Genomic DNA, 27130 nt, shown 5'->3' with positions numbered 1-27130 from the left:
ATGTGTATTTCTCAAATCATTCATGTTATTTTGTTTATTTTAAATGTCATTATATATTAATAAGATTTTATTAACTATTTAGATTTATTTATAGATGATATAGTTGAAGTAAAATATAATGAGCATATGGCATTTCAAGTAAATTAAGAATATCAGAGATTCATATCTTATTAGATTGTGAGTGGATTAATATAAATGACTTTGGGTGGGTTGACATACAACTAGAGTTTTCATAATTTGTTCCTGGCTCTTTCTCCCCTTATCTTCGTCAATCTATTCTTAATACTTCACACCCAATGCAGTATCTGGACTAATGCAAAGTAAAGAGGACTGCAGTGTGCTGAAAGGTATAATAAAAGGAAAATGTCACCAAAAACTAACGTTTCTGAACGGTTTTTGTTACTTTTTCTCAGCTTACCAAAATCAATTTGGAAGCGCAGAAAGTGGAACAGATGTTAAGAGATGAATTAGCTGATAGTGTGAGCAAGACAGTAAGTGACGCTGATAGGCAACATATTCTAGAATTAGAGAAGAGTGAAATGGAACTAAAAGTTGAAGTATCAAAGTAAGTTCATGTGGAGTTTTTAGTCATTTGATTAGCTGTGTCTACTCTAATTTGTGTTTATGAACTCTAATTACAGTGGTAAAGGGGTAGTATCCTTAGTGGCAATTGTTACTGGTTTCTTTTTATTAGAACAGAGTTAAACAATATTAACAAGATTGATTTTTAACTAGCATAAGTAATAATATTGAAGAGGAAATAACTTCTCAAGATTTACATTTTTCAGAGCCCAGGAATAGTATTACAGGAAACACTGAACTTGAAATCAAGACGCTCTGAGATCTAGTTTTTCCACATACTAATATTTTTTTGGAGGGAAGGGTTGTGGCCATTTAATTTGTTTAAACTTAATTTATTAAGGGAGTAATAATACTTATTTCATAAGGTTGCTGTAAAAATAGAAATAAAATACGGATTTTGATTCAGTTTACATCTATTAAACATATACTGACTCATCTAATTACACTTAATAACCCTGATAACAGTGTTGTTTTCATTTTACATAAGGAAACAGTTTATTCTCTTAGAATTCAAAGTATCAATATATGTAAGGAGGAAATACTGTGTATACCAGGTAGATGCTGTCTAATCACTCTTTTGTAATTATGTGTTACTTCATTAGAAAAGTATGAGGATCCCTGAGTTTATCTGTCTAGCACAGATAATTAGTAGAAAGGGTTTATGGCTTACCCATAAAGTTATAGCCATTGTTTTAGAGTCTTGATAGTCCTTTTGGGAATATCAGTTATTCCCAGCCCTTTTCACTATGAATGACCCCATTTTTTATTCTTCCTTTCACCTCATGTACTTCATCTTTTGAAGTAAACTAATTTATAATTACTCATTTTGTTATATTTTAATTGGTGAAAACTTACATAACTGGCGGTAAGAGCTTCTAATCAATATGAGGAAACCTGACTTATCTGTTACGCTGAACTAAAGTTATTCCAGCCCAAAGTAAAATGCATTTTATTTTACCTGTTTAATCTTATCAAAATAGTCATATAGGAAATTTAATAACTTACCATCAAGCTCCACCCTTTTTTTGCAATTGTAGTAATTGTGTAATCTCTTTTTCACATTTCTGGTAACTAGCAAATTAAAATAAAGCAAATCAAAACATACATTAATTGATCTAGGGAACCTGGCAATTTTAAATTTCTGTATTCTTAACTGTACAGTTTATCAAGTAAGCCTACTTAATACCTTATTCCGTCTATACCAAACCATGATAATAAGCATCTCATGAAAAAAAGTGTGAGAGAGGAGTTCTTTGACCATATACATTTGGAAAATGCAAAAAATGTACAGGTTGAAATAATTTTTTACTCTAGAACTTCTCAGAGCATTTGATATGATATGTATATGAGTCTTCAAGGGAGAGGAATGTTGGGAATGGAGTATTTTTTACAGAACATTTGTTAACTCCTCATGGAATTATGTTTCATGAAACAGTTCAGGAAACTTTAGTATTTCATACAAAGAAGAGATGCTGCAAACTAATGGCTTTTCCAGGGGTCTAGAAATTTGAAATTTTAATATTTATTTACTTAGAAAACGTACCCAGTTGTATCTGAAGTATCTTATCACTTCCTAGACTAAAAGAGATTTCTGACATTGCCAAAAGGCAAGTTGAAATTTTGAATGCACAACAACAGTCCAGGGAAAAGGAAGTAGAGTCCATCAGAATGCAGCTGTTAGACTATCAGGTATGTGCAGTATTAACTCTTATATATAGATTCTTTTCTTTTTCCTAAATTTACATTAGATATTGGGATGATTTTGTAGTTTTAATCAGAGGATATATCAGATAGAGGCTCCTATTTTTGTTAGTTGTAAGTTGATTAGAAAAACTCGTTAATTTGAAATGCCATTCATAACACAGAAAAGCATTTAAATGCTTACAGATGCATTGTGCTGGCTGCTGACCAAAGCCCAGACAGTGAGGAGAAACATGTCTTTCATAACAATATTTTCTCTTGTATTTATATATAGTTTTTCACATATTCTCACATTATAAGTTCTTTTAGGATTAAAAAACCCCACATTGTCTGCATTAGTATTATTATCAATACTGTTATTAATATATGGAAGTTTTCAAAAAAACAGTAATATTCCAACTGTTAGATGCCAGATTTAGATTTTAAATAAGTTTGATTCTAGTTTTCTACACTTTTGCAATTAAAACAAGGTTAGATTTTTGTAGGATCTCATGTAGCACCCTGTTTTAAATTTTATTTAGTAAATTGTGATTTTAAAACCATGATAAGTTTCATTGGGAAAACTTGAAACTTCCTACAAACATATATTTTTTATATTAGGCACAGTCTGATGAAAAGGCACTAATTGCCAAGCTGCACCAACACGTTGTCTCTCTTCAAGTTAGTGAGGCTACCGCTCTTGGTAAGTTGGAGTCGGTTACGTCTAAGCTGCAGAAGATGGAGGCCCATAATTTGCGCTTAGAGCAGAAACTTGATGAAAAAGAACAAGCTCTCTATTCTGCCCGTTTGGAGGGGAGAAACAGAGCAACACATCTGCGCCAAACAATTCAGTCTCTACGACGGCAATTTAGTGGAGCTTTACCCTTGGCACAGCAGGAAACGTTCTCTAAAACAATGATTCAGTTACAAAACGACAAACTGAAGATAATGCAAGAAATGAAAAATTCTCAACAAGAACATAGAAATATGAAGAACAAAACACTGGAGATGGAATTAAAGTTAAAGGGGCTGGAAGAGTTAATAAGCACTTTAAAGGATGCCAGGGGAGCCCAAAAGGTAAAACATTGATTTTAAGTTCAGTATTTTCAAAAGAGTTATGTAATAACTTTGAGTTAATATGTGCCTATGTGAATAATGCTTAATATATGAACAAAATTCCGTGTATAATTTATTAATTCAGGTTTTATAAATTAGGAGTTTGGGCTATTTGGATATCTTTTTATAAATAAAATGAGACTCCTCTAAGCCATGGTTTCAATAGAAATGCTTAGATTGTATAATATCAAAGAATTTTAAACACTCTAGGAAAGTTTATATATTAATTAAATACTAATTATAATTTTTCTTAAACATTGTAGTGGTTAGTTGAATTCTACTCTTCATAATTATTATGTTTAAAATTATTTACAAGTAGTAGGCCCACATTTATTTTTTAATATAAATTTGTTTTTGCCCTCATTTGGAAGGAATTAAACGAAAAATAATTATTTTGAAATTAAATTTTATTCTCTAGGCTAGAAACATTTAGGATTTTTATTTATGAAAGTAAAATGAATGTTGCAATTACATACATACACTAAGGACCCAGTAAATATATGAAAGTAAATGAATAAATGAAAGTGAATGTTAGTGATATCCATTCCAACATCATTTGAAAAATGTTTTATGTTAAGATCCCACATATTAGAAAAGTCTGGAAATTCTAAATAAACTTTTCCTTGTGGAACAACCAAGGATAATCTTATATCTTATTTTGTTATAGAATGTCCATTAATTTGAATTAAAATCATTAAGATCAGTGGAGAAATATTTGTTTATATAGTATTTACATTTGTATGTATAATTTGTAAATCTTCAGGTAATCATTTGGCATACGAAGATAGAAGAACTCCGTCTTCAAGAGCTTAAACTCAGTCGAGAATTAGTCAAAGATAAAGAAGAAATAAAATATTTGAATAATATAATTTCTGAATATGAACATACAATCAGTAGTCTGGAGGAAGATATTGTGCAGCAGAATAAGGTTTCATTTTATATTTACTTTCGTATTTGTTGCTAAGATTTTTAACATAACAACATTGCATGGGTGATTACATTATTTTCCTAATTGAGTGTAGCTCCCATTATTATTGTTATAAAATATTCTGTTTCTTATTTTTTAAACTATTCTAAAAATACATATTTATTTAGTTGCATTAATAGTCTTAAAAGGAATAATTCATAAGCAAACTTATTTGGTAAGTTAATTTTTATTTCAATATTAGTTATTTGACTTTTCATGGTTACAAGTTTCTACTGGCTCTCACTGATGGAATAGGAGAAGGCAGCTTGGTGTAGAATAAAGCACAAAGGCTTTGGAGGCAGATGATATTCACTAAGCACATGCTTGCTTGCTTCAGAAATTCTGTTGTTCCTTCTGCTTAGATTGTTCTTACCCCAGATAACAGTATTGATAATGCTTTCATTGCCTTCTGGTCTTAGCTCAAATGTCTTACCTTATCAGTGAGGCCTTCACTAGCCACTCAGTCTACAACAGTAAATCTTATCATCAAGATTCCCTGAATAGGGATTACCTAGTTTCATTTTACTCCATAGCACTCATCACCCTCTGACATATTACATACTTACTTGTTTATTGACTATCTCCACCTCACTAGTGTATAAGTTCTGTAGTGAAAGGTACTTGGTTTTGTTCACTGCTGCGTTCTCATTGTCTTGAATAGTGCTTGCCACACAGAATGTGTCATTAAACATGTTTTGGATGAATGGATGGATGGGTATATGGATGGATTGAAATCCTGACTCCATATCTGCCTGTCTCTGTGATCTTAGGCAAATCACTTCATCTCTGAATTTACTTCCTTTTTCCATAAAATGAAAATAATAGTGACCTCAAAGGGTTGTTGTGAGGATTAAATAACAAAAACGTGTGTAAAAATTCCTGGTGAGTATCTCTGTGTGTGTCTGACCCAAACTGTCTTTTTCAGTTTCACGAAGAAAGACAAATGGCCTGGGATCAGAGAGAAGTTGAGCTAGAACGTCAACTAGATGTTTTTGACCGTCAGCAAAATGAAATACTAAATGCAGCACAAAAGGTATGAATGATTAGTCTTGTTTGCTACTCTGTAGCACGGCCTATAATGTTAACAGATAGAAATATTTTCTAAGGTCGGATGGAATTTTAATTGCTGGTATCTTTTTATGTTTCAACTGTAAGTGGAGTTTAACCATGTCATGTCATATAGTTGTAAAAATGAATATTGTTCTTCTCAATGCTGCAACTGCTTTTTTAAAAAATTCTATTTCTCAATAGTTTGAAGAGGCTACAGGATCAATGCCAGACCCTAGTTTGCCCCTTCCAAATCAACTTGAGATTGCTCTAAGAAAAATTAAGGAGAATATTCGAATAATCCTAGAAACACAGGCAACGTGCAAATCACTAGAAGAGGTAATTAGAAGAATTTGCATTTTGATTAGTGCATTATTAGGTATGCTTGTGGCATTTTCTAAGTAATATTTTTAAATGAGGATGAAGCATAAAATGATGAATCTGTTGCTTATTCTGTTCTCCTTTTTTATTCTCCTATAATGTTTCTAGTAGCTGATAAAAAACAGCAGATATGGCTAATTTGAAATTACTCTCCTTTTAATCATTATTTGCCACTTTTGGGCATGTTCTTCAGTTGCTAGCATGAAAGGAAACAAAAAGAGCATTTGACTGTAGCTTTATGAGCAATGTATTTCTTTCCTCTCTATGATCAAGAATTGTTTTCATCCTTGTTTATTTTTATGTTTTATTTTGAAGTGCATGTTTTATACTCTGAATCAATTTTCAGTTTATTCCTTTTTGTAGATAGTTAAAGGGCTTGAAGGTAAATTAGAAATTATTTCTTAGTTTAATCTAGGTCTTAAATTTGGTTAATAGATGATTAGATCTGTCTTCTTTATTAAATTCTACAGAAAATAGTATAAACCGAGTAAGTTTAGATGTCAACTAAAATGAAAATCATATTAACTGTAAATACATTTTAAATAATTTTTTAAATTGTGCACTTTTAAACCAACTGAGGAAACTTAGATTGTCTTCTATAATTGTAAATTTGTTGTTTATGTGTATTGCCGCTGAGTTACTAGAATTTAAATACCTGCCTTAATTCTGTTGAGGAGAACACACTTTCTTCTGTTTTGTTTTGATAAGCTGCAGATTTTATAATAGTGACCCATTGACTCAGGCCACTAAAATTCCAATTTTTATACTTTGTTGACTTTATAGGTTACTCTTCTAGTGCTTTAATAGTCAGTGGACCAAAATAAAAGGAATGGTTTATTACATTTTCTTTCTAAATCTATCACCACCACACATTTCTAGTTCTAAATCTATAAGACCTAAATAAAGTACTGTAAGTAAATTTCATTTTCATCATAACAGTGAAATTTCTAACACATGTGATAATCTTACAAGTAAGTAAAATATACATGTAGATAACTGCTGTCACATAGAAATACAGTCGATTAACCTTATTAAGTATCATTTGGCTATTATAAGTATGATGTGAAAAATAAAATGAAACTCCTTTCCTTGCTTATAGCTAATCTCACTAAAATTCAGATGAAGCATTTTTAAAAGAAAAATGTATTTTTTTATGATTTGATCATTGCAGAAGCTAAAAAAAAAAGAATCTGCTTTACGGTTAGCAGAGGAAAATATTCTGTCAAGAGACAAAGTAATTAATGAACTGAGGCTTCGATTGCCTGCCACTGCAGAACGAGAAAAGCTTATAGCTGAGCTAGGAAGAAAAGAGGTGGAACCAAAATCTCATCACACATTGAAACTTGCTCATCAGACCATTGCAAACATGCAAGCAAGGTTAAATCAAAAGGAAGAAGTGTTAAAGAAGTATCAACATCTTCTAGAAAAAGCCAGAGAGGTATTTTATTATATTATGTTATGCTCTTTTATTTATTATGATGTTTTTTAGACAAATGCCAAATACTGTTCTGCCCTGAAGTGGTATTTCATTTCTTGTTTTCAAATGATTCTATTCAGGTATTGTTACTTTCACGCGATTGGATTACAGATCTGTCAGTAAAACTGGCAGTTGTGTTATGGACCGACTAAATTGCTAAATTAGTCTTTCATGGTGAAACTATGTGATTTTGAAAAATATCATTTGAGTTAATAGGTAAAGACTGAGGCAGTAAGTTAGAATGAAATCTGTCACACAGGTATCAGTGGAAATCAAATTTGCTAGAACTTGGAGGGGAAAAAAATCTGACATTTAAAAATTTGCTAGAAACAAGTTAAAAGCTGATGGATACATATTATTCTAATATTAATAATAAATTATTCTCTAAGGCTGGGCTTGTCAGTTTGAACATGTGCTAGGGGAAATGTATACAGGTATAAATAAATACATGCAGATGTTGTTCCTTCCCTATCTCATAAGGATTTTAGAAGGTAAAGATAAGAAAATATTTAAGACCTTTAGAATGTGAATTTATTTGAATCATAATATAAGATATAGTTTTGATTTCTTGTAAAACAGGAACAAAGAGAAATTGTTAAGAAACATGAAGAGGAACTTCATATTCTTCATCATAAATTAGAACTACAGGCTGATAGTTCACTCAGTAAATTCAAAGAAGCAACTTGGGTAAGATTCTAAGAACTTTGTTCTATTCTTTATTGATTTTTGAGACCATGCAATTGAAAATTTAGCTCTCCCTTTTTTTTTTTTTTTTGGACTAGAAGCCATCCTACCTTTTTTTTTTTTTGCCAGAATAATCTTCTGAAGACAGAACTGTAATCATTTTTTTCCCTAAACCGACATTTGTTAGTAGCTTACTGCTGCCTACAAAATCATGTTTATGTTTCTTAGCCACGTACTCAAAGCCTTCCATGATCTGACCTCAATCTTTCTTTTCAAATCTGCACATTAAGTTTACCTGTGTCTAACTGCTTTCCATGTTCTGAATTCAGTTCATTCTTGCCTCTTTTGATCATTGTATTCTATATGTGCGAAATGAACTTAAGCAAACCTTAGCTTCCTCAAGCCTTAACTCATTAATTCAATCAACATTTATTTATTGATCCCCCACTACATGTAGGCACTTTGCCATATACTGGGAATACAAAGAATAAGATCTATATTTCCTATCTTCTTTAAGCCTTCATTACCTATTAAATCATTACATTTTAGATTTGATATTATATTTTGATCATTTAAGGAACCAAGTTAAAATTATGGAGTAAGTATGGCATTGCATTGTACCTGCTCATGGCTAATATAACCAACCATATTTCATAGGATTTAATAAAACAGTCTCCTACTCCAGTTCCTACCAACAAGCATTTTATTCATTTGGCTGAGATGGAACAGAGAGTAGCAGAACAAGATGACTCTCTCTCCTCACTTGTGATCAAACTAAAAAATGTATCTCAGGATTTAGAGAGACAAAGAGAAGTCACTGAATTAAAAGTCAAAGAGTTTGAAAATATCAAATTACGGTAAGTCTTAGAAATGTAGATATTGGCAAATGGGAATAATGATATAATAAAGATAAATGTAAGCATTTGTTATGTCATGCACTGTTCTAAAAATGTTGAATATATTATCTCATTTTATACTACTTGTGACATAGCATATTCACTCCATTTTGCAGTTAGGAAACTAGGCTGTAGGAAGCCTCAGTTACATGCCTAGGAGAAGATGGGAAAGCCACGATTTGAATCTAGTCAGTCTGACTCAAGAGCCAACTCAGATTCTTACATAGAATCTCATCTTTAACCTTTTTAAATTTCCATTTTATTATCTAAAAAGTGAAATGACAGTACTTACCCTGGCTCTTTCAAGGTGGTTATATAAAGGCCAAATGATGATGTATGTGGAAGTAATTTGAAAATTGTAAAGTAACATATAAATATAAAACTTTTATTTACATACCTATAACAGTTTCTGGCATACATTAAAGGCTCAAATATTTGTTGAATGAAAAATTAACCAATCTTTTTTATTAACCACAGTGACGGTAGAGGGCTCACAGCATTCTCTATATTAGAGATTCTAAACATTGTTCAACCATTTATCAGAATGTGTATTTTAAAACTAAAATAGGTTTATATTTAGATATTTTGTAATCATTGTAGAACTATCTCTCTGAGGGTCAGTTTCGTATCTGAAAAAAATAAGAAAGCTAACTACTTAACTTATAATTCCATTCCATCTCTGAAGCCCTTATTAGAACCTTTGCTTCTTTTTTCATTTATCCAAGATGCTTCTGACAAAACTAACACTATTTGTGCTTAAGAAGCTGCTACTTTAAATAAGTTATTCTCTAAGAGAAAAGAGAATTAGCAACAGCATATGGTATATTTTCAATCTAATTTTCCCCATTCTGTTAAATTTTATACATGAGATGCTATTTTTGATATAGTAAGTTTCTGTCATATTTTAGAGCATAAAATTTCTTGCATTTTGAATCTAATTCCTGGATGTAGAAAATAATCATTTTTTCGACATTACCTTGTATATATAATTTTTTGCCACATGAAATACTTGAAGTTGTTGTTTTGTACCTTACCATGTCATTTTAGCCTAAAATTATACTTCTATTCTCTGTGTGCACATTGGCATACATATTTTAATGTGTCTTAAGAAATTATAGTTCTTTGTCATTTTTTTAGTGAAACCTTGTATTTTTACACTTTGATGATTATTTAAAGTGACTTAAGTTTTTGCTGTAAGCAACAAGTCTCAGAGTGTTTAATACCTGTTCGTGGTTTAACAGACCTTCCTCTCACTGATCAAAGTTTAATCATTTGAATCTCCATATTGGTGACCTTATTAATGCAGTGTCTATATAAGCACAGTGAACTGGATATAATTCAGTTTATAAGGGTAATTAATACTGACTGAGCAGTAGGATTAATTGAATTAACTAAGTCTTTTGATAGTATCTACTTCTATATAGTATACAGCCATAGATAGAGTTATAGATACAATACTAGTGACTTTAGAACCATAATACATGTGATTTCTGTGAAGGTTTATATTTTGTCTTTGTAACATGTTGTTATAGGGCAGTGGTTCTCAAGCGGAAGTAATTTTGCTCTCCTCTCCCCGCTCCAGGGACATTTGTTATTGTCTGTAGACATTTTTGATGAACAACTAGGAGGTACTACTGGCATCTGGTTGGTAGAAGCAAGGAATGCTGCTAAATATGTTTTAAAATGCATAGGACAGGGCTTCCCTGGTGGCGCAGTGGTTGAGAGTCCGCCTGCCGATGCAGGGGACACAGGTTCGTGCCCCAGTCCGTGAAGATCCCACATGCCGCGGAACGGCTGGGCCTGTGAGCCATGGCCACTGAGTCTGCGCGTCCAGAGCCTGTGCTCCGCAACGGGAGAGGCCACAACAGTGAGAGGCCCGTGTACCGCAAAAAATAAAATAAAATAAAATAAAATAAAATGCATAGGACAGTATAACCCCCGCCCCAATAAAGAATTATCCAGTCAGAAATGTCAATAGTGCCATGGTTGAGAAATCCCTGATACAAAGGAAGCAGTCACATCTCGCAGGAACCATAATATTTAAAGTGTTATTTTGTTCATTCTCTATATTATTTCATCTAGAGCCACAAATTACTTGATGCAATTGCTGCAAAAAATAGTAGAAACTGGAAGAAAAAACTCTATTTTATGTTAAGTTTAAGAGTAGTTAAGTAGAATAAAGAATTGTTCATCTTTTGGATTTGGATCAAATCTTAGATTTTAAGGATGCTGAGGACCAAACATTTGTTCTTTGTAAAATTTGTGTCAATCAAATTGTTAATTGCAGCAACTACTCTATTAAGTACATATGTTTGCTTTATATTAGGCTCCAAGAAAATCATGCAGATGAAGTGAAACAAATAAAAGCACAAGTAGAGGATTTGAGGTGTCTTCTGGCCCAGTCACAAAAAGAGTCGCAGAGTTTAAAATCTGAACTTCAGGCTCAAAAAGAAGCAAATTCAAGAGCTCCAACAACTACAATGAGGAATCTAGTAGAAAGGCTGAAGAGCCAATTAGCCCTGAAAGAGAAACAACAAAAAGTAAGTAACAATAGAAAATTATCAATATTTAAGAAAAACATGTGGTAGATTGCTTTTACGAAAGATTTGTAGAAGATGATAGCATGTATCTCTCTCGTAATAAAAAGTATAAGCCTTATCTTGAGCAGGGTTGGGTTTTTATAATTCTTTTAAATAACTTTATAGATAGGTGTTGTTTTTAAGTTCAGATATAGTCTAATTTATCTTTTTATGTTTTCAACCTGATTTGTGGGTTAGCTGTAGGAAATAAAGGGAAATCTTCATTACATTATTTATTTTCTCTCCTTTCCTATAAGGATTGTATGTTACTGAGGCTATTTTGAATAATTTGAATAATTGAAAAATTTTAAGTAACTTTGGGGATTAAGAGGGAGTTAGGATAAGAGGAGGAAAGATTAAAGAAGGAGATCGCAGAGATAGTGTTATGAAAAGGAGTTGGTCAGTGGATTAACAGATTTATTAGTTTTTTTATTTATCTCATTTTATATACTTAACTGTTTTAGAAGGTGCTGCTGTTTTTCTGTGCTAGCTCATGAAATTTATTGGCAAATTTTAAGTCTTCTAATCTTGTAACTTTCCTTGTCTACTTACATTCAATTAATTTCACATGGAAGTATGTACTAAGTGAGTAATTTAAATAAATATTTCAACTTGGAAGTTTGAAAACAAAACATGCCTGGGTTTTGTAGTACAGATTGCTTGATTCGATGCTGGGTTCTCACAATTATTATTATCAAGATTTTGAATTCACACTCAATTTGGAAAGAATTGAATTCACTTACTAAAGGAAATTCATTTGAAAAAGTTGGGTTGTTAGTTTGTGAATTCTGTTTGATTAAACACATGGTATTTTAGGAAAACAATTTAAAGTAATAAAGCTTATGTATATTTTGTATTGCTTATATGAAATACCAATTTTTTAAAAATATTACGTATGTTGTAACTTTTAGGCCCTTAGTCGGGCACTTTTGGAACTTCGGGCAGAAATGACAGCAGCAGCTGAAGAACGTATTATTTCCACGACTTCTCAGAAAGAGGCAAATCTCAATGTTCAACAGATTGTTGATCAACATACTAAAGAGCTAAAGGTGCGTATCGACGTGTGTGTTAATATAACAGAATTCCTGCTAATTCCCATTGGAAGAGAATCCACTTGGATATATAGTAATTTTAATAATGAATAGGGAATTTATTCTAATGAATTATTGGTGGATATACACATGTCCACACAGTTGGGGTTTTTTAAAATAAATTCATTTATTTTATTTATTTATTTTTGACTGCTTGGGTTTTCATTGCTGTGGGCAGGCTTTCTCTAGTTGCAGTGAGCAGGGGCCACTCTTCATTGCAGTGCGCAGACTTCTCATTGCAGTGACTTCTCTTGTGGAGCATGGGCTCTAGGCGCAAGGGCTTCAGTAGTTGTGGCTCACGGGCTTTGTTGCTCTGTGGCATGTGCGATCTTCCCAGACCAGGGATCGAACCTGTGTCCCCTGCATTGGCAGGCAGATTCTTAACCACTGCGCCACCAGGGAAATCCTACACACAGTTTTGAACACTAAGCATGTTTATTGTACTCACTGAATAGCATCTTGGGGATTAGCAAAGGATAGGCCATTATAAGCTATTTCTCCTAACAGAATTAAATTTAAGAAATATTTTTCTTAGGATTTTAAATTCTATATTGATAAGCAAGATAGGTGTACAGATTCCTTTGTTTTATTTCTTTTGCCTTTTCAGAATTTTCCATTTAGTTTTTGCTAAGTTCATAATATGAGTTAGTTAGCTTTCCCTTTTTAGCCCCTGAAATAGTTTATGGAAATCATGTGGTCCTTGACATTTAATCTACAGAGCTGCCTAACTTTAAAGCCTTTTTTTGAAGTTATTTATTATTTTTTGACAATGTATTTTATTATTTTCTTACCCAATTGTTACGTTTGGAACTGTATAAAATTTTTTCTCCAAAACATATACATTTAATGATGATTTTCAAATTTCTTCACATAAAGTTTCATATAGTATATTTTGAGTAAAATGAAAAATCTACTTTGTATATGTTTTGTTTGTAATTTTTATTTGCTCTTGGTTTATTTGTATATACCCTTCATTGCCATTAAACCATATACCCTTCATTGCCATTAAACCATGTAAGGACTGGATTTTAGTCAGATTTTTAAAATCTCTTGTGCCTATCAAGATTATTAGCATAGTTGACAGTAAAAATCCATTCAGTAATAAATTTATAAATAGGTATAGCCCTTTGATGATGTCTTCTTCAGTACCTTTCTCTTTGCCTGAAATTTCTTCTCTGAACTCTTTACATTCTTCCAGTCATTTTTCTTGAAGCCTTTTTTGACTCTCCAGGAGAGTTTGTTTGTCTCGTAACTGCACTATAATACTACTAGTTTCCTATTAGTGCTATTGGTAATCCCTTTTGGCCTGTAATAATTTATTCAACAAGACATATAATAAGTACCAGTATTCCCATCAATGTTACTATATGGGACAGCTAAGAACTCCTTTCCAGTGGCTTATATATACTGTCTAATATTGTGAGCTACCCTTTTATGTCTTGTCTTTACAAAGTGGATTAGAAACTACTTAGAGTAAAAGATTTTGTTTTATACTACTCTTATGCTTCAGTGTTCAAAAAAGAAATTGCTGTGTACGTTGATATGTACTTGTTTTTCTAGTAAATTAATTCAGCCATAATGAAACATTTGCTTATATGATAAAATTTTGGTTCTAGGTGTTTGTTAAAGATGAATTGCTTTAGACAGCTTCTTCATGTTTTGTTTTTTTTTTCCCCTCAAAGTAAACTTGGTTCATTTGAAATGAAGCTAGAAAAATTTATGTAGTTTGTGGTGGTTTTTTTTGCATGTATGTGCTTAAAAATTTAGACTGAAACTTTCTTTTTAGTAAGTATTAATGGTGTACTTTCTCTATTATTGTTGCTTTTATCATTGATACTTGCTGAAGATTCATGAATTAAACCTTTCTTTATCTTGTATTAGTCACAAGTTGAAGATTTATGTGAAAAAATTTTAAAACTTAAAGAAGCTCTTAAAACAAGTAAAAACAGAGAGAACTTACTAACTGATAATTTGAATGACCTAACCAGTGAACTACAAAAAAACCAAAAAGCCTATAATAAAATGCTTAGAGAGAAAGATGGAATTGATCAAGAGAATGATGAACTGAAAAGGCAAATTAAAAGATTAACCAGTGGATTACAGGTAATTTTATATTTAATTGTGATAATGTTTTGATTTATAATATACAGGTAGTAGTTTATTCCCACTTTTTAATTCTGTCTATAATATTTGCTGAAACTAGCTTTCAAATCACTTTGATTAATGTAGTTGCTAATTCTCTCAGTGACCTTTACTGTATTTGTAGTTTCAGGGTAGCATATCTTATTAAAATACAGAAGTAGCTACTATGTTATTCTTAAATATCAATAGTGTCGTTTAGAAAGCATGGTTAGCTGTAGTCTCAGAAAGTTTCTACAACTGGAGTATTGTGTATTTTGTTTGATACTTTTTTATTTGTAAAATGTAAAAATACATCTTATTTTTCAGGGCAAAGCTCTGATAGATAACAAACAAAGTTTAATTGAAGAACTCCAAAAGAAAATTAAAAAGCTAGAAAGCCAACTGGAAAAAAAGGTGGATGAGGTAGAAATAAAACCTATGAAAGAAAAGGTATGTGAAGAAATGTACTGATATGTTTAAGGTAGTGATAGACTTAGTTAAATATGTAATTGAAGAACAGATAATTCATTGATCTGAGGACCTGATACATATACCATAAATGGTACTGGATAACATAGAGAAGTTTAAGACAAGTTTCAGTCCTTTAGGAATTTACAGGTCTGCTTGAAGAGACACCAATAATGTAACTCTTATTCAGAAATTACTATATCATCTTCCTGACGTTACAGTACATCCCAAATCCCTTCATACCATACATACCCAGCTGTATTTATCACTTTTCTCAATATAATTGTTTATATAGATTGGTTTATATAGACCTTTGGGAAAGAAAGCTGGGCATTTTTATTCTACTATCTTGACCCACATGTGTCCTTTTTAATCCTTCAATGAACTGGACTATTATTTCAGGGTAAACAAAGTGACTTGGAGTATATTCAATATTTGCAGTAATAATCAATAACCAACCCACTCATAAATTGATTCTGTAATGTGAGAAAAATAGCTGAAAATTTTCTTACAAGTTAACTAGTAAGCTATTTTGTAATAAAAATTACTGATAGACATAATCCAAGGAAAAACTAAAACTGGCTAAAATCCACATAATTAAATATGTTGTAAATAATAAACTGGAGACAAGATATAAGTAGCATTGAAAAGATCAAAAGTGACCTTGGAAATATTGGTGTTAGTAGTAATGTTTGCCCCTGAAGAAAATCTCAGTGGAGGAGCCATAGTTAGGAAGAATTTTTATTGTAACGTTTACCCAGAAAATATTCATATCTATAAGATAATTTCAATAACATGAAAGAAAATTAAGTATCTTTAATGGCACTGAATAGAAAATAGGTAATGGGATTAGAATGTTTTAGTAGGGTATATTCTAGAAAAACATTTTCCTTATGAAAATTTATCATTGTCAGTATAATTTTGATCTAAATGTTTGCATTTATATACATGGAACCACAACATACTTGTCAGAAGCTTTGCTGGTGAAAACTGCAAGGTCAAAATGTCCTTACTCTTCAGGATTGCTTTCTTTGCTGCCTCCCTACTTGGCCATAAGTCTAATCCTTGGGTACTAGTTCCTAACCTGATTCCTATCAAAATACCTCAGTAGCCTCGTGGCTTTGCCTAGACCTCTAACTTCTGTGCTTCAGTTTATTTCTCCTTAAAATAGAAATAATACTATTTGTAATTCCAGCTTCTCAAGATTATTTTGACATGAAATGAAATAATATATGAAAGTCTTTGTAAGCCATCAAGTCTATACAGGGTATGATATTAGAAAAAGAATGAGAACACAGAGAGCTACAATAACATTACAATCTATATTCAGGAATTTGATGAGACTATTCTTTTGGATTCCACAGCACTGGTCATTTCTAATTTTTTTTTTACTCAAAAAATGGTTTCATATTGAAATTTCAACACCTTTTTCTCTGTAAACAATGTTTGAGGGGCTTCCCTGGTTATGCAGTGGTTAAAGAATCCACCTGCCAATGCAGGAGACACGGGTTCGAGCTCTGGTCCGCAAAGATCCCACATGCCATGGAGCAACTAAGCCTGTGCGCCACAACTACTGAGGCTGTGCTCTAGAGCCTGCGTGCCACAACTACTGAAACCTGCGCACCTAGAGCCCGTGCTCCGCAACAAGAAAAGCCACTGCAATGAGAAACCCACACAGTGCAACGAAGAGTAGCCCCTGCTCACCACAGCTAGAGAAAGCTCGCACGCAGCAACGAAGACCCAACGCAGCCAAAAATAAACTAATTAATTTAAAAATTAATTAATTTAAAAATTAATTAATTAATTTAAAAAAGAAACAATGTTTGAGGCCTATGTATATAAGGTAACAAAACCCACCCCCAGTCCTTGCATTCCTGTGTTTCTTACACTTCTCTGCTTGTCTCTGTAGCATTTATTACTATCTGACATACTAGAAATTTACTTATCCATGTGTTCCTCTTTTGGACTGTTAACTTTGATGGCAGGAACTTTGCTGGTTTTGTTTATTTTTGTATCCTCAGCCACGGGAACAGTCCCTGTCATGTAGTAGATGTTCAGTATTCGTTGGATGAATGAAAATTTTAAAATGCAATAACATTATCCTGAAATTTATGATAAGAAGCTATTGGTACAGAAAATACAAAAAGAGAACTTCTCGTCCTCTCTTCTCCTCTTTTCTCCCCCAGTCAAGATCAGACCGTTGGTGACATTTGCCTTTGTTGTTTTTCTGTTTATTTTTAAATTACTTCAGTCTTGTTTCCCTACTTCACTCCTACTTCAGAGAATAATATCAGATGGGATAGAACTGCCCAATCTCTACAGAATACACCATGCTGCAGAATTGTTTACATATACCTTTTGCCCTCAACTAATACTTACATTTCTGGAAATACACAAAATTCCTTGTATGTATTTTAGAAAAAATAGAAGTTAATAACTATCAAACACTTACTGAAGTTTTTTACATTTTTTTAAAGGATACATGTTAGCTGAACTAGATAAATAAGGTAAAAAATTGGCCAGTATGGGAGAAGATCGTTTTGATAGGGCTACTTATCTTAGTTGGGTATTTGACTTTAAACTGTGGCTTTTAATCCTTTCAGCCCCAACATTCTCTTTTATAGTAAATACAGTGTTTCATAATGTCCCCTTTACTATTCCAAATGAAGTTTTTAGTTAATATAAACTACCTACGTGCATAATTTCAAAATTTCACCGTAAATGCCCTAAATGAAATATGAAGGAGAAACATAGAAGGAAAATAATTTATAAAAATAATAAACATATTAATATATTTTTCATAATTCACCATGTAAATGCTTCATAGAAAACATAATGAAATAGACATGTGCTTCCACCTTTACGAAACATCGATGTGAATTCAGAGCTACAAATGCAGACTAATACAAATGTGGTCTGTTGGCTCCCCACATGTCACAAAGGCATTGCCATTTGTTAATTTGATTTCCAAAATGGTAAACAGTTGTTTCTGTAGTTCTCAGCAAAATGACTTCTGTAGTCCTTACTTTTGTAAGACTGCTGTATTCCTAGAAAATTCAGTACATAATAAAACCATTAAAAAATTGCTTGGTGGAAAGGACATAAATTCTTAGCTCAGACAATTGTGAACAGAATTTTTAACTATATGAAAGTTCAGTAGGACACTTGATATTTCTTCAGTACATGGGACTGTTCTGCATTACATAGACTTTCCTTGGACACCTTATCTCAATTATAACAAACCATAACACCTAGCCCTGAAGTATCCTAGTTCCTTCCCCTTTTTTTTTTTTTTAAAGCACTTATCACCAGCTAACATACTTCAAAAAATTTTTTTTCTTGTTCTTTGTCTGTATTTTGCTCCCTTCCCCTAATCCAGCCAACCAACCAACCAACCAACATAAACTAGACTGTAATACCCATGAAGATAAGCCTTTTTTGTCTGGTTTATTCATTGTTTCTATTCCTAGTACTTAGAGTAGTACCTGGTGCATGATTCATGCTAAGTAAATATCTGTTGAATAAGAGAAATAATGTGCATTGAAGATTTGAAGGAGTTGTGATACTAGGAGATTGCTATGGGCTGACAAGATCGGGTTGGTCATTTATACATATACATTTTTTGTTGGAAGTTTACGTTAGTCATCATCCATTTGTATTAGACTCCTTTAGGAGTGTTGGCATTAGTCCAGACTGTTCCCCAGAATTTTATCTGTCAAGTTATAGAATACAGAATCTTAGACTGAAGGGCATTTTTGCTTACAGCTTGGCAGGCCTAAAGATTCTAGAAGTGACATAGCAAAATGAACCTGTTTACATATTCTTTAGGAAGTATTGGTTTACCATTGTTCTAGTAAATTGTAATTGATCATTCTAAAAAACAATATTGGTAATTTTCTTCCTCCTTTATTATTATTTACAGAGTGCCAAAGAAGAATTAATTAGGTGGGAAGAAGGTAAAAAATGGCAAACCAAAATAGAGGGAATTCGAAACAGGTTAAAAGAGAAAGAGGGGGAAGTCTGTATTCTAACAAAGCAATTGAATACTTTGAAGGGTCTTTTTGCCAAGTGAGTTTAAATTTATGTAAACCTAATTAATTATGTATAGTCTTTAATTGACCTGGAAGTTAGTTTTTTGATAATATGAAAAATTTTTTAGTTTTAATTATCATTTATTATCTATAGTTCAATTTTTATTTTCTTTAAAATGTGTATTAAATATATTTTAACAATTTATAAGTGTAGTTTCCTATAATTTTGAAATAAGTTAGCTCATAGCAAATACAGAATGATCCAATTTTTGTATATTGGCCTTAAAATAAGGAAGCTGCAATTTAATAAATTGAACAAGCCAAACAGTGAATGGTATATTTTCATGATTCTGTATTAAATCCCACAGAGCTGATAAAGAGAAACTTACTTTGCAGAGGAAACTAAAAACAACTGGCATGACTGTTGATCATGTTATGGAAGTGCGAGCATTGGAGTCAGAAAAAGAGTTAGAAGAATTAAAAAAGAGAAATCTTGACCTAGAAAATGACATATCATATATGAGGTAAGCTAATACGTGGAAATATAGAAACTGATATAGTAAATGTGTGTCACCTTAAGCTTGCGTTCTGGTGATTCTTTTCCTATGTGAGTTGAGATATTCCTCCTTTTTATGCCACATAAATATGGATTATATTCTTGAACTTTTGAATATTATATTCTGTGACTCTGGATCTTGGTTAAATTGTATGGAAGATGCAGATATATTTTTGTTTTAGCAAGTCTGGATAGGTTCAGGCCCCATGTGCTAACCTGCTTTATGTGGGCTATGGTTCCGGTATTATTTTCAAAGCTTTTACAATGCTCTTTGGCTCTGTTCTGCCTATGCAACTCCCTATTGACAGTCTGCTATGTGGGCTGTCTTCTATTCAGTTCTCAGACTCTTTAATATTCTGATTAGGATCAGATCCATACATTCATGCTCAGGGGTGATCCCAGAAGTTCATAAGCAACTTTATAAGGTTCCTTTCTTGAGCTCCTTTCCTTCTGTGATCTCCCTGATACATTTGGTTTCTCTCGGGCTCCCCTTTCTGGTACTTAGAACCAAATCTGTTGCCCTGTTGCGCCGTGCACTTCAGCTATTGTGATCTTGTCTGCAGCTAAGCCAGCAGCTGGAGGGCAGAAAGGGGACATGGCGGAGGGGGAGGGGCACTACTTTGCCTTCCCACCTTATTAATTACAGCTCTACCAATTGGAGAAGAAGATTCCTCTCCCTAAAAATTTTGGCTCCTGTGAGTTCCCCTTGCAGCCTCTGCCACCACTGCCTTGGAATTGCCTGAGGGTTGGGACATGAGAGAATGCATAGAAGAGAAAAATAAGAGGGATTTTTGCACTGTCTGTGAGAGTTGTTAAGCACCCTTTCTCCTTACTGGAGCTAGAACTTTAAGCCTTGCCTGTGGAGCTCTCTCCCTCTGTGCTGAGGCTCATCTTCAGGTTTCAAGCTGTGTTGTGTTCAGGTCAGGAAATACTAGAGGAAAGGAAAAGGTAAATTTACCACCTGTTTGCTGATATTTCAGATTCTCGTGTTTTGTCCCAATCTGTAAAATATTTACTTTTCAAGGTCCTTGTGAGCTTTCAACCTACGTTCCATCTCATTTCCTTCTAAGTCATTGTTTCTTAAATTCTTCAGAATTTTCCTTGATGGAGAAGAACAAAATGAAACATTTTTCTTTGTTTTGACATCTATTTGTAGCTACTGTCTGGTCCTAGCCTCCCTGTTTTTCTTAGTCTAAACATATGTTCAGAATAAAACCGAATCCTTTTATTCTCCTTTGCAGTTTTCTCAAGGATCAAAATATTTTAGTTTTGAAACCTTCTAATACTTTTAGATATTTAATAGCTTTTTTTAATATCTTCATTGGAGTATAATTACTTTACAATGATGTGTTAGTTTCTGCTTTATAACAAAGTGAATCAGTTATACATATACATATGTTCCCATATCTCTTCCCTCTTGCATCTCCCTCCCTCCCACCCTCCCTATCCCACCCCTCTAGGTGGTCACAAAGCATGGAGCTGATCTCCCTGTGCTATGCAGCTGCTTCCCACTAGCTATCTATTTTACGTTTGTTAGTGTATATATGTCCATGCCATTCTCTCACTTTGTCACAGCTTACCCTTCCCCCTCCCCATATCCTCAAGTCCATTCTCTAGTAGGTCTGTGTCTTTATTCCCGTCTTGCCCCTAGGTTCTTCAGAACCTTTTTTTTTTTTTTTTCAGATTCCATATATATGTGTTAGCATACGGTATTTGTTTTTCTCTTTCTGACTTACTTCACTCTGTATGACAGACTCTAGGTCCATCCACCTCACTACAAATAACTCAATTTCGTTAATAGCTTTTTTTCTAATATGAATCTGTGGAGGCTGAAGTAATTGGAGAAGACTTTATAAAAGAGATTGAACTTGTCTTCTCAGTTCAAATGTGAATTTCCGAATTTTATGAATCAGATCTAGATTTTAAAGGTGGAAGGGACATTCCGAGAAAGCAGAACCCTAGCAGAGACATAGTGGCAGGAGTGAATCTTTCATGTGTGGGTAAGAGTAGATCTATTTGCCGAAGTAAGGGAAGAGTCCTGGACAAATGTGCTGAACAGGTGTGCTTGTGCCAGATAGCGGAGGGCCTTGTAGGCCATGCAGGTGAGTAGTATAGATTGAAGAAATAGATTATTATCTGGCTCCACTAAGAACCTTATAAAATGCTTTACCATCTTGAGAAGCGCATGGATGTTATGAAATTATTATATAATGTTTTAAAAATAGTAGGTATTTTTATTCAGCTATTTTACACAATCCCCAAAATAGATGCATGTTCTTTACATATATTAATATATTTTTTTAAAATCAAAATACCCTTTTTAATTCATAGTTTAAAGGAGGCCAGCCGTGAATCCTCTGTAGAGGATCAGTTTATAATATAGTCAGGTTTTAATTTAATTTTGTAAAGTTTTCAAGTTTTGTAGAATTTAAAAGAAATACAGTGTTAAAATATTTTTTTCTATTTTTTAATATGATAAAACAGTAAAAAGTTGGACGTTTGAACAGTAAAGAGTCTGTGATTGTTGTTCATAGGACCCATCAGGCTCTTCCTCGAGATTCTGTTATAGAAGATTTACGCTTACAAAATAAATACCTCCAAGAAAAGCTTCATGCTTTAGAAAAACAGTTTTCAAAGGATGCATATTCTAGGCCTTCAGTAAGTGCACATCTTTTCTTTTCATTTTTTGTATTCTAAAGTTTAAAAGTGAAATCAACTTCTACCTTTAGCTAGCTAAAAACAGTAGATCCTTCTCATTCATATTAATGCAATAAATCCAACTTTTATTTTTACTAGGTAATGATGTATGTTAACTTCTATAATTCTTTTTACATAATAATGGTAAACTTATGATTCTTATGCTTTGCATAAAATGTCATTACAAATGATTTCTGGAGATTTTTAAATGTAGTTATGAGTTTTGCTGTGACAAGAACATATAGTTAGATAAAATAGGAAGGTATGTTATGACATTATTTCCATTCAAATATGTGATACATTTCTCGTTTTTCTTTATAAAGTCTCATTAATGTAGAATTATTTGTTGTATCTTATTTTAAAACATTCATGTGTATATTTTTATTATTTTTTTTCCTTTTCTTTTCCTGTTTCTTCTCTTTCGTCTGCTTCAAGCAGAATCTGTTATGTGATGCAGCTACGCTTTCTCCTCTTGCTACCAGTGTTAATAAATACAGGCATAATATTTTTCACAAAAAGAACAATTTACACAGGAACCAAAAAAAACCCATAACAGTACTCAGAATTAAAAATAGGAAAGGAATAGATGTTAGGGACAACTTATATCATCAGGTACCTAGGAATATTCTACAGTGTTACAGTAATGAAGAAAAACACAAAGCAGAAGATATTGTAGATCCTACGGAGTTAACTAAATCTGAGTCAAGACCAAATAATAAATCAAGTCCATTTAGGTCAACTAATGGTACCTTGACGGATTTTAACTCCAATTTTGAAAAGGAACCAGATTGTAAAGTTGAAAAAATTAATCAAGACTGTTGTGAAAATAATAAACAGGAATATAAAAACAAGGAAGAGAATGAGCTAGGCAAGAGTGAGAAAGAAAAGGGACACATAGCTGAAGATGTGAGTCACAACAACCACATGGATCCAGAAGAATCTGCTGGGGAGGACTGTGGTTACGCCAAAAGCACTGCTGCAGTGAGGCAGTGTGCTGAGGAGGATGCACAGGCAAACTCTGAAACTGATGTGTCAGTCCAGCCAAGAAATGAAGCGTCCCAGGTTTGAGTACATGGCAGTCCTTTATTCCTCTCTTGGCTGAGTTTTCTCATAGCAAGTGGTGTACATATATGGTGCAAATGGAAACAAATTGTGTAGGATTTGTAAAGAATATTAATTGTTAATAAACTTCTCCTTAAACCCTAATATTTGACTAGTTCCTACAAAAACTTAGTGGTTGTACATTTCCCGATTCATTTTAGTACTCACTGTTTTACCATTGGTATTGGTATTACCATTAGTACTCACTGTTTTACCAAGTATTAGATTAGGTAACAGAATAACGAAAATAAGGCACTTTAGATGAGTTCGTTTTGCCTTAGAAATTCCTGCTTCAGCATGCTGTAAAATCTCACTGCGAGTAAAATTTCACTACAATGAATAATATCAGTAAAAATCTGTTATGATGCTGTGTAGCATTCTAACATATATAGCAAGTTCCTTTAATGGTCTTTTTGCCTTGTAACAGATACTTTTTTATAATGAGAAAAGGAAGCTTACATGTATTGCCTAGGTATAGTTTTCACAATACTCTGCAGAGAATTATTTCTACTTTATGTGGGAAGCTTGGAGAATAAGTAACATCTCTAGTGATCAAGAAGATGCAGAACCAGGATTTAAATGGAGGTCTGATTCTACAGTTTATGAACTTTCTACATACACACACTAAGTTTGGTCAATTTATTCAACAGAATAAGAAGTTTGTTCCCAGTTGAAATCAAATAGCATTCATTCATTCATTCATTCCTTTCCACTTCAGATATTCCAGTCACCTAAGTCCTCATTCTCATTAAATCAGACATTTAAATTAAGAGAAAATGGATGAAAATGTCTTAATTCTTATTTCGTTTCCTTATCCAGGTACATAATGCTTCTTTTTTTCACCTGATAATAAGTAATTGAGAATTTGAGACTTCCACTGTCTGTTATCACTAACTCTCATCCACTAAGAATTTGACTTTTGGCAGTGTATACCTTTTAACAGGATTCTCCTTCTATAGAGCAATTTGGAAGTCCCCCCAAAATTGATTACACAAGAATTTTATTTATTTTACTTTTATAGAAGTTTCACTAGAATTTATTTTCCAAAAATTTGGACAATCTCAACTAATACTTTTAGTTTTGTTTTCTGAGAATAGGAGGAAAAAAATGATCCACATTCACTTACACAAAGAATTGCATCCATATTTTAGTGAGGAGAACTGTTGAAAAAATTCAGCAGTTCATGTAATATCATCAGATAGAATTATTCTCTTCTGTGAATGAAATTTAGTACATTTTATGTCTATCAGTTAGGGGTACTTATTAACCCTTATTAAATAGCTATCATAGACTGAAGAGGTGAAGTAAGGGAGACAGAACAGCTCAGGGATAGGGAACTATAGATTTCCATGTCCGAAACGGGAAAGGCCACAACAGTGAGAGGCCCATGTACCGCAAAAAAAAAAAAACAACAAAAAACAGAGGATGTTGCAGGTGGCATGATTTGCGTAGGGTTAACCTTAATAGTAGTAGAATCAGAATGTATACTTGGGTTATCTGACAGAGAATAAGTAGGAACATATTGCTATAGTTTACTGACACCATGAAATATGTCCTTTTTCTTGCCACTGTATATGTTCATACGCACACACATTCCCTCAAACAGTTAGAAATCAGGTAGATACATGCAGTGTATGCCCTCAGGTCAGAATCAAAGGTCAGCCCAGAATTTCTTTACATTTCTGTCTCCTATTTTCTAATTTCTTTACTTTTACTGCGTTTTACCTAAGAAAACTTTTTCTTTTTTTTACTTTTTTTTTAACCTAATGGTGAAAATGTCAGAATGTATTTAACCTACTGCTAATTAAAAAGATGTTACAGAGCCATGTATAATAAATGTATTTATAGAATATTATACTTTAATAATAATGTAATGTGTAATATATAAATATATTATATAATAATATGATAATCATCATAATGTCTGTGGAGTTATTGAGTTGATCGTCAATCAAGCCAATAGAGAATGGAATGGAGGAGAAAAAAACTAAAGCTGTTCTGAGTGCTTTCACAAAATTATCTCATATAATGCTCTTAATAAGTTTATGAGGGTAAGGGGTATTCTACCCACTTTATAGGAAAAAGTAACCAAGCACAGATTTCTCTTTCAAATAATCTATAGCTTAGAATGAGAACTGAAATTGAACATAAATAATAACCCAAGGTGGATTCATGCCAAAAGAAATGCAAATAAAGTGTTACTGGATTTCAGAGGAGGGAGTGATTACTTTAGCTCAAGGAATGATGAATAGCTTTCTAAAGGAGAAGGAATTGAGGCACTTTTTGTAGGCTTGTAGATTTGTTTGCTAGGGCCACCATAACAAAACACCACGGAGTTGATGGCTTAAACAACAGAAATGTATTCTCTCACTTCTGAAAGGCGGAAGTCCAAAATCAAGGTATTGGCAGAGTTGATTGCTTCTTTAGGCCTTGGGGGAAGGATCTGTTCCAGACCTCTCTCCTTGGCTCATAGATGGCTAGCTTCTCCCTGTCTCTACAGTGTCTCCCTTCTATGTATGTCTGTATGTTCACATTTCCCTTTGGTATAAGAACATCAGACCTTGTTGGATTAAGGCCCACCCTAATGACCCTGTTTTAACTTAGTTATCTCTGAAAAGGCCCTATCCCCAAATAAGGTCATTCTGAGGTACTGAGTGTTAGGACTTCACATATGAATTTGGGGCTGGGTAGGGGTTGGGGCATGAGACAATCTGTAACAGGTAACAGTACTTTATTTTTGGATGGAAGGACCACTACAAATTCGTTTAGTCATTATGAGAGTATATATGGAGGCATTATATGTGTGGACATTATTAAATCACACTGACTTTGCTTTCTGTATTAATTACAACAGACTGATTACCTTTTCTCATGTGAGTTTGTTTGTTCGTTTATGGTTGTTTTCTCTAGAGCTCTCCAATTTTCTCATTCCTTTGAGGAAAAATGTTCCCTTTCAGCGTAGTGTTTCAGCGTAGCTTTTATTTGTTACACCTTAAAAATATTCCTAACTTCATTTTCCTGAAGACTTCAGGAATAGAGTCAGATGATCATTATCAAAGAGAACAGGAGCTCCAGAGGGAAAACTTGAAGTTGTCATCTGAAAATATTGAATTAAAATTTCAGCTTGAACAAGCAAATAAAGATTTGCCAAGATTAAAGGTAAATTTAATATTCTTTATTATAGTTAGGAAATCTAATGCCTTTTTCTCCCTACTTAATTGTTATGTTTACCATGTTAGCTTATGAAGCAGTCAGAAACTCATATTCATAAAATATCATGGTAGTGTTATACTTTCTACATTTGCTCATTTAACAGTTATTTGTTGAGGGCCTTTTTTGTGTGAGGTACTCTTCTAGGTGCTGGTAAACAGCAATCAAAAAACTTCTTGCACTTGTAGAGCTTACATTCCAGTAAGGGAAGGCTCATAATAGGTAAGCAAGTCAATATGTAGTATGTCAGCTGATGTTAAAGTGCTAAGAAGAAAAAGCACAGTGTGAAGGGTGTGTGTGTGTGTATGTGTGTGTGTGTGTGTGTTGCATAGGGGTATAGCTGACCCTTGAACTGCGAGGGTCCACTTATATGGGGATATTTTTCAGTAGTAGATACTGCTGTACTGCCTTTTCCGTGGTTGGTTGAACCCACGGATGCAAAGGAA

At 33.0% G+C, this 27130-nt stretch overlaps 1 protein-coding gene across 10 annotated transcripts in view; it reads left to right on the top strand.

The window, feature by feature from the left end:
• The window catches only part of CEP290 (centrosomal protein 290), a 97541-nt gene that overhangs the window by 55797 nt on the left and 14614 nt on the right, over positions 1–27130 (top strand). For 8 of the 10 annotated variants that reach the window (XR_010932517.1, XM_067697488.1, XM_067697492.1 and 5 more), the window contains 17 exons: positions 414–565; positions 2160–2271; positions 2884–3339; positions 4142–4306; positions 5271–5378; positions 5597–5731; positions 6945–7211; positions 7830–7937; positions 8592–8791; positions 11157–11370; positions 12321–12458; positions 14382–14603; positions 14949–15071; positions 19012–19157; positions 19489–19644; positions 22211–22334; positions 26499–26633. Coding sequence is in view for 9 of the 10 variants with exons in the window: in XM_067697488.1 (XP_067553589.1) it covers positions 414–565; positions 2160–2271; positions 2884–3339; positions 4142–4306; positions 5271–5378; positions 5597–5731; positions 6945–7211; positions 7830–7937; positions 8592–8791; positions 11157–11370; positions 12321–12458; positions 14382–14603; positions 14949–15071; positions 19012–19157; positions 19489–19644; positions 22211–22334; positions 26499–26633 (2961 nt within the window). In the remaining variant the exon portion in view is untranslated. Of the gene's footprint in view, positions 1–413; positions 566–2159; positions 2272–2883; positions 3340–4141; positions 4307–5270; positions 5379–5596; positions 5732–6944; positions 7212–7829; positions 7938–8591; positions 8792–11156; positions 11371–12320; positions 12459–14381; positions 14604–14948; positions 15072–19011; positions 19158–19488; positions 19645–22210; positions 22335–22811; positions 26634–27130 lie in introns of those variants that run through there. The other 2 variants (XM_067697495.1, XM_067697494.1) reach the window with 2 other exon arrangements.

This window comes from Pseudorca crassidens, chromosome 11 (assembly GCF_039906515.1).
Source record: "Pseudorca crassidens isolate mPseCra1 chromosome 11, mPseCra1.hap1, whole genome shotgun sequence".
Lineage (NCBI taxonomy): Eukaryota > Metazoa > Chordata > Mammalia > Artiodactyla > Delphinidae > Pseudorca > Pseudorca crassidens.
This window is presented reverse-complemented; position numbering and strand designations above follow the sequence as displayed.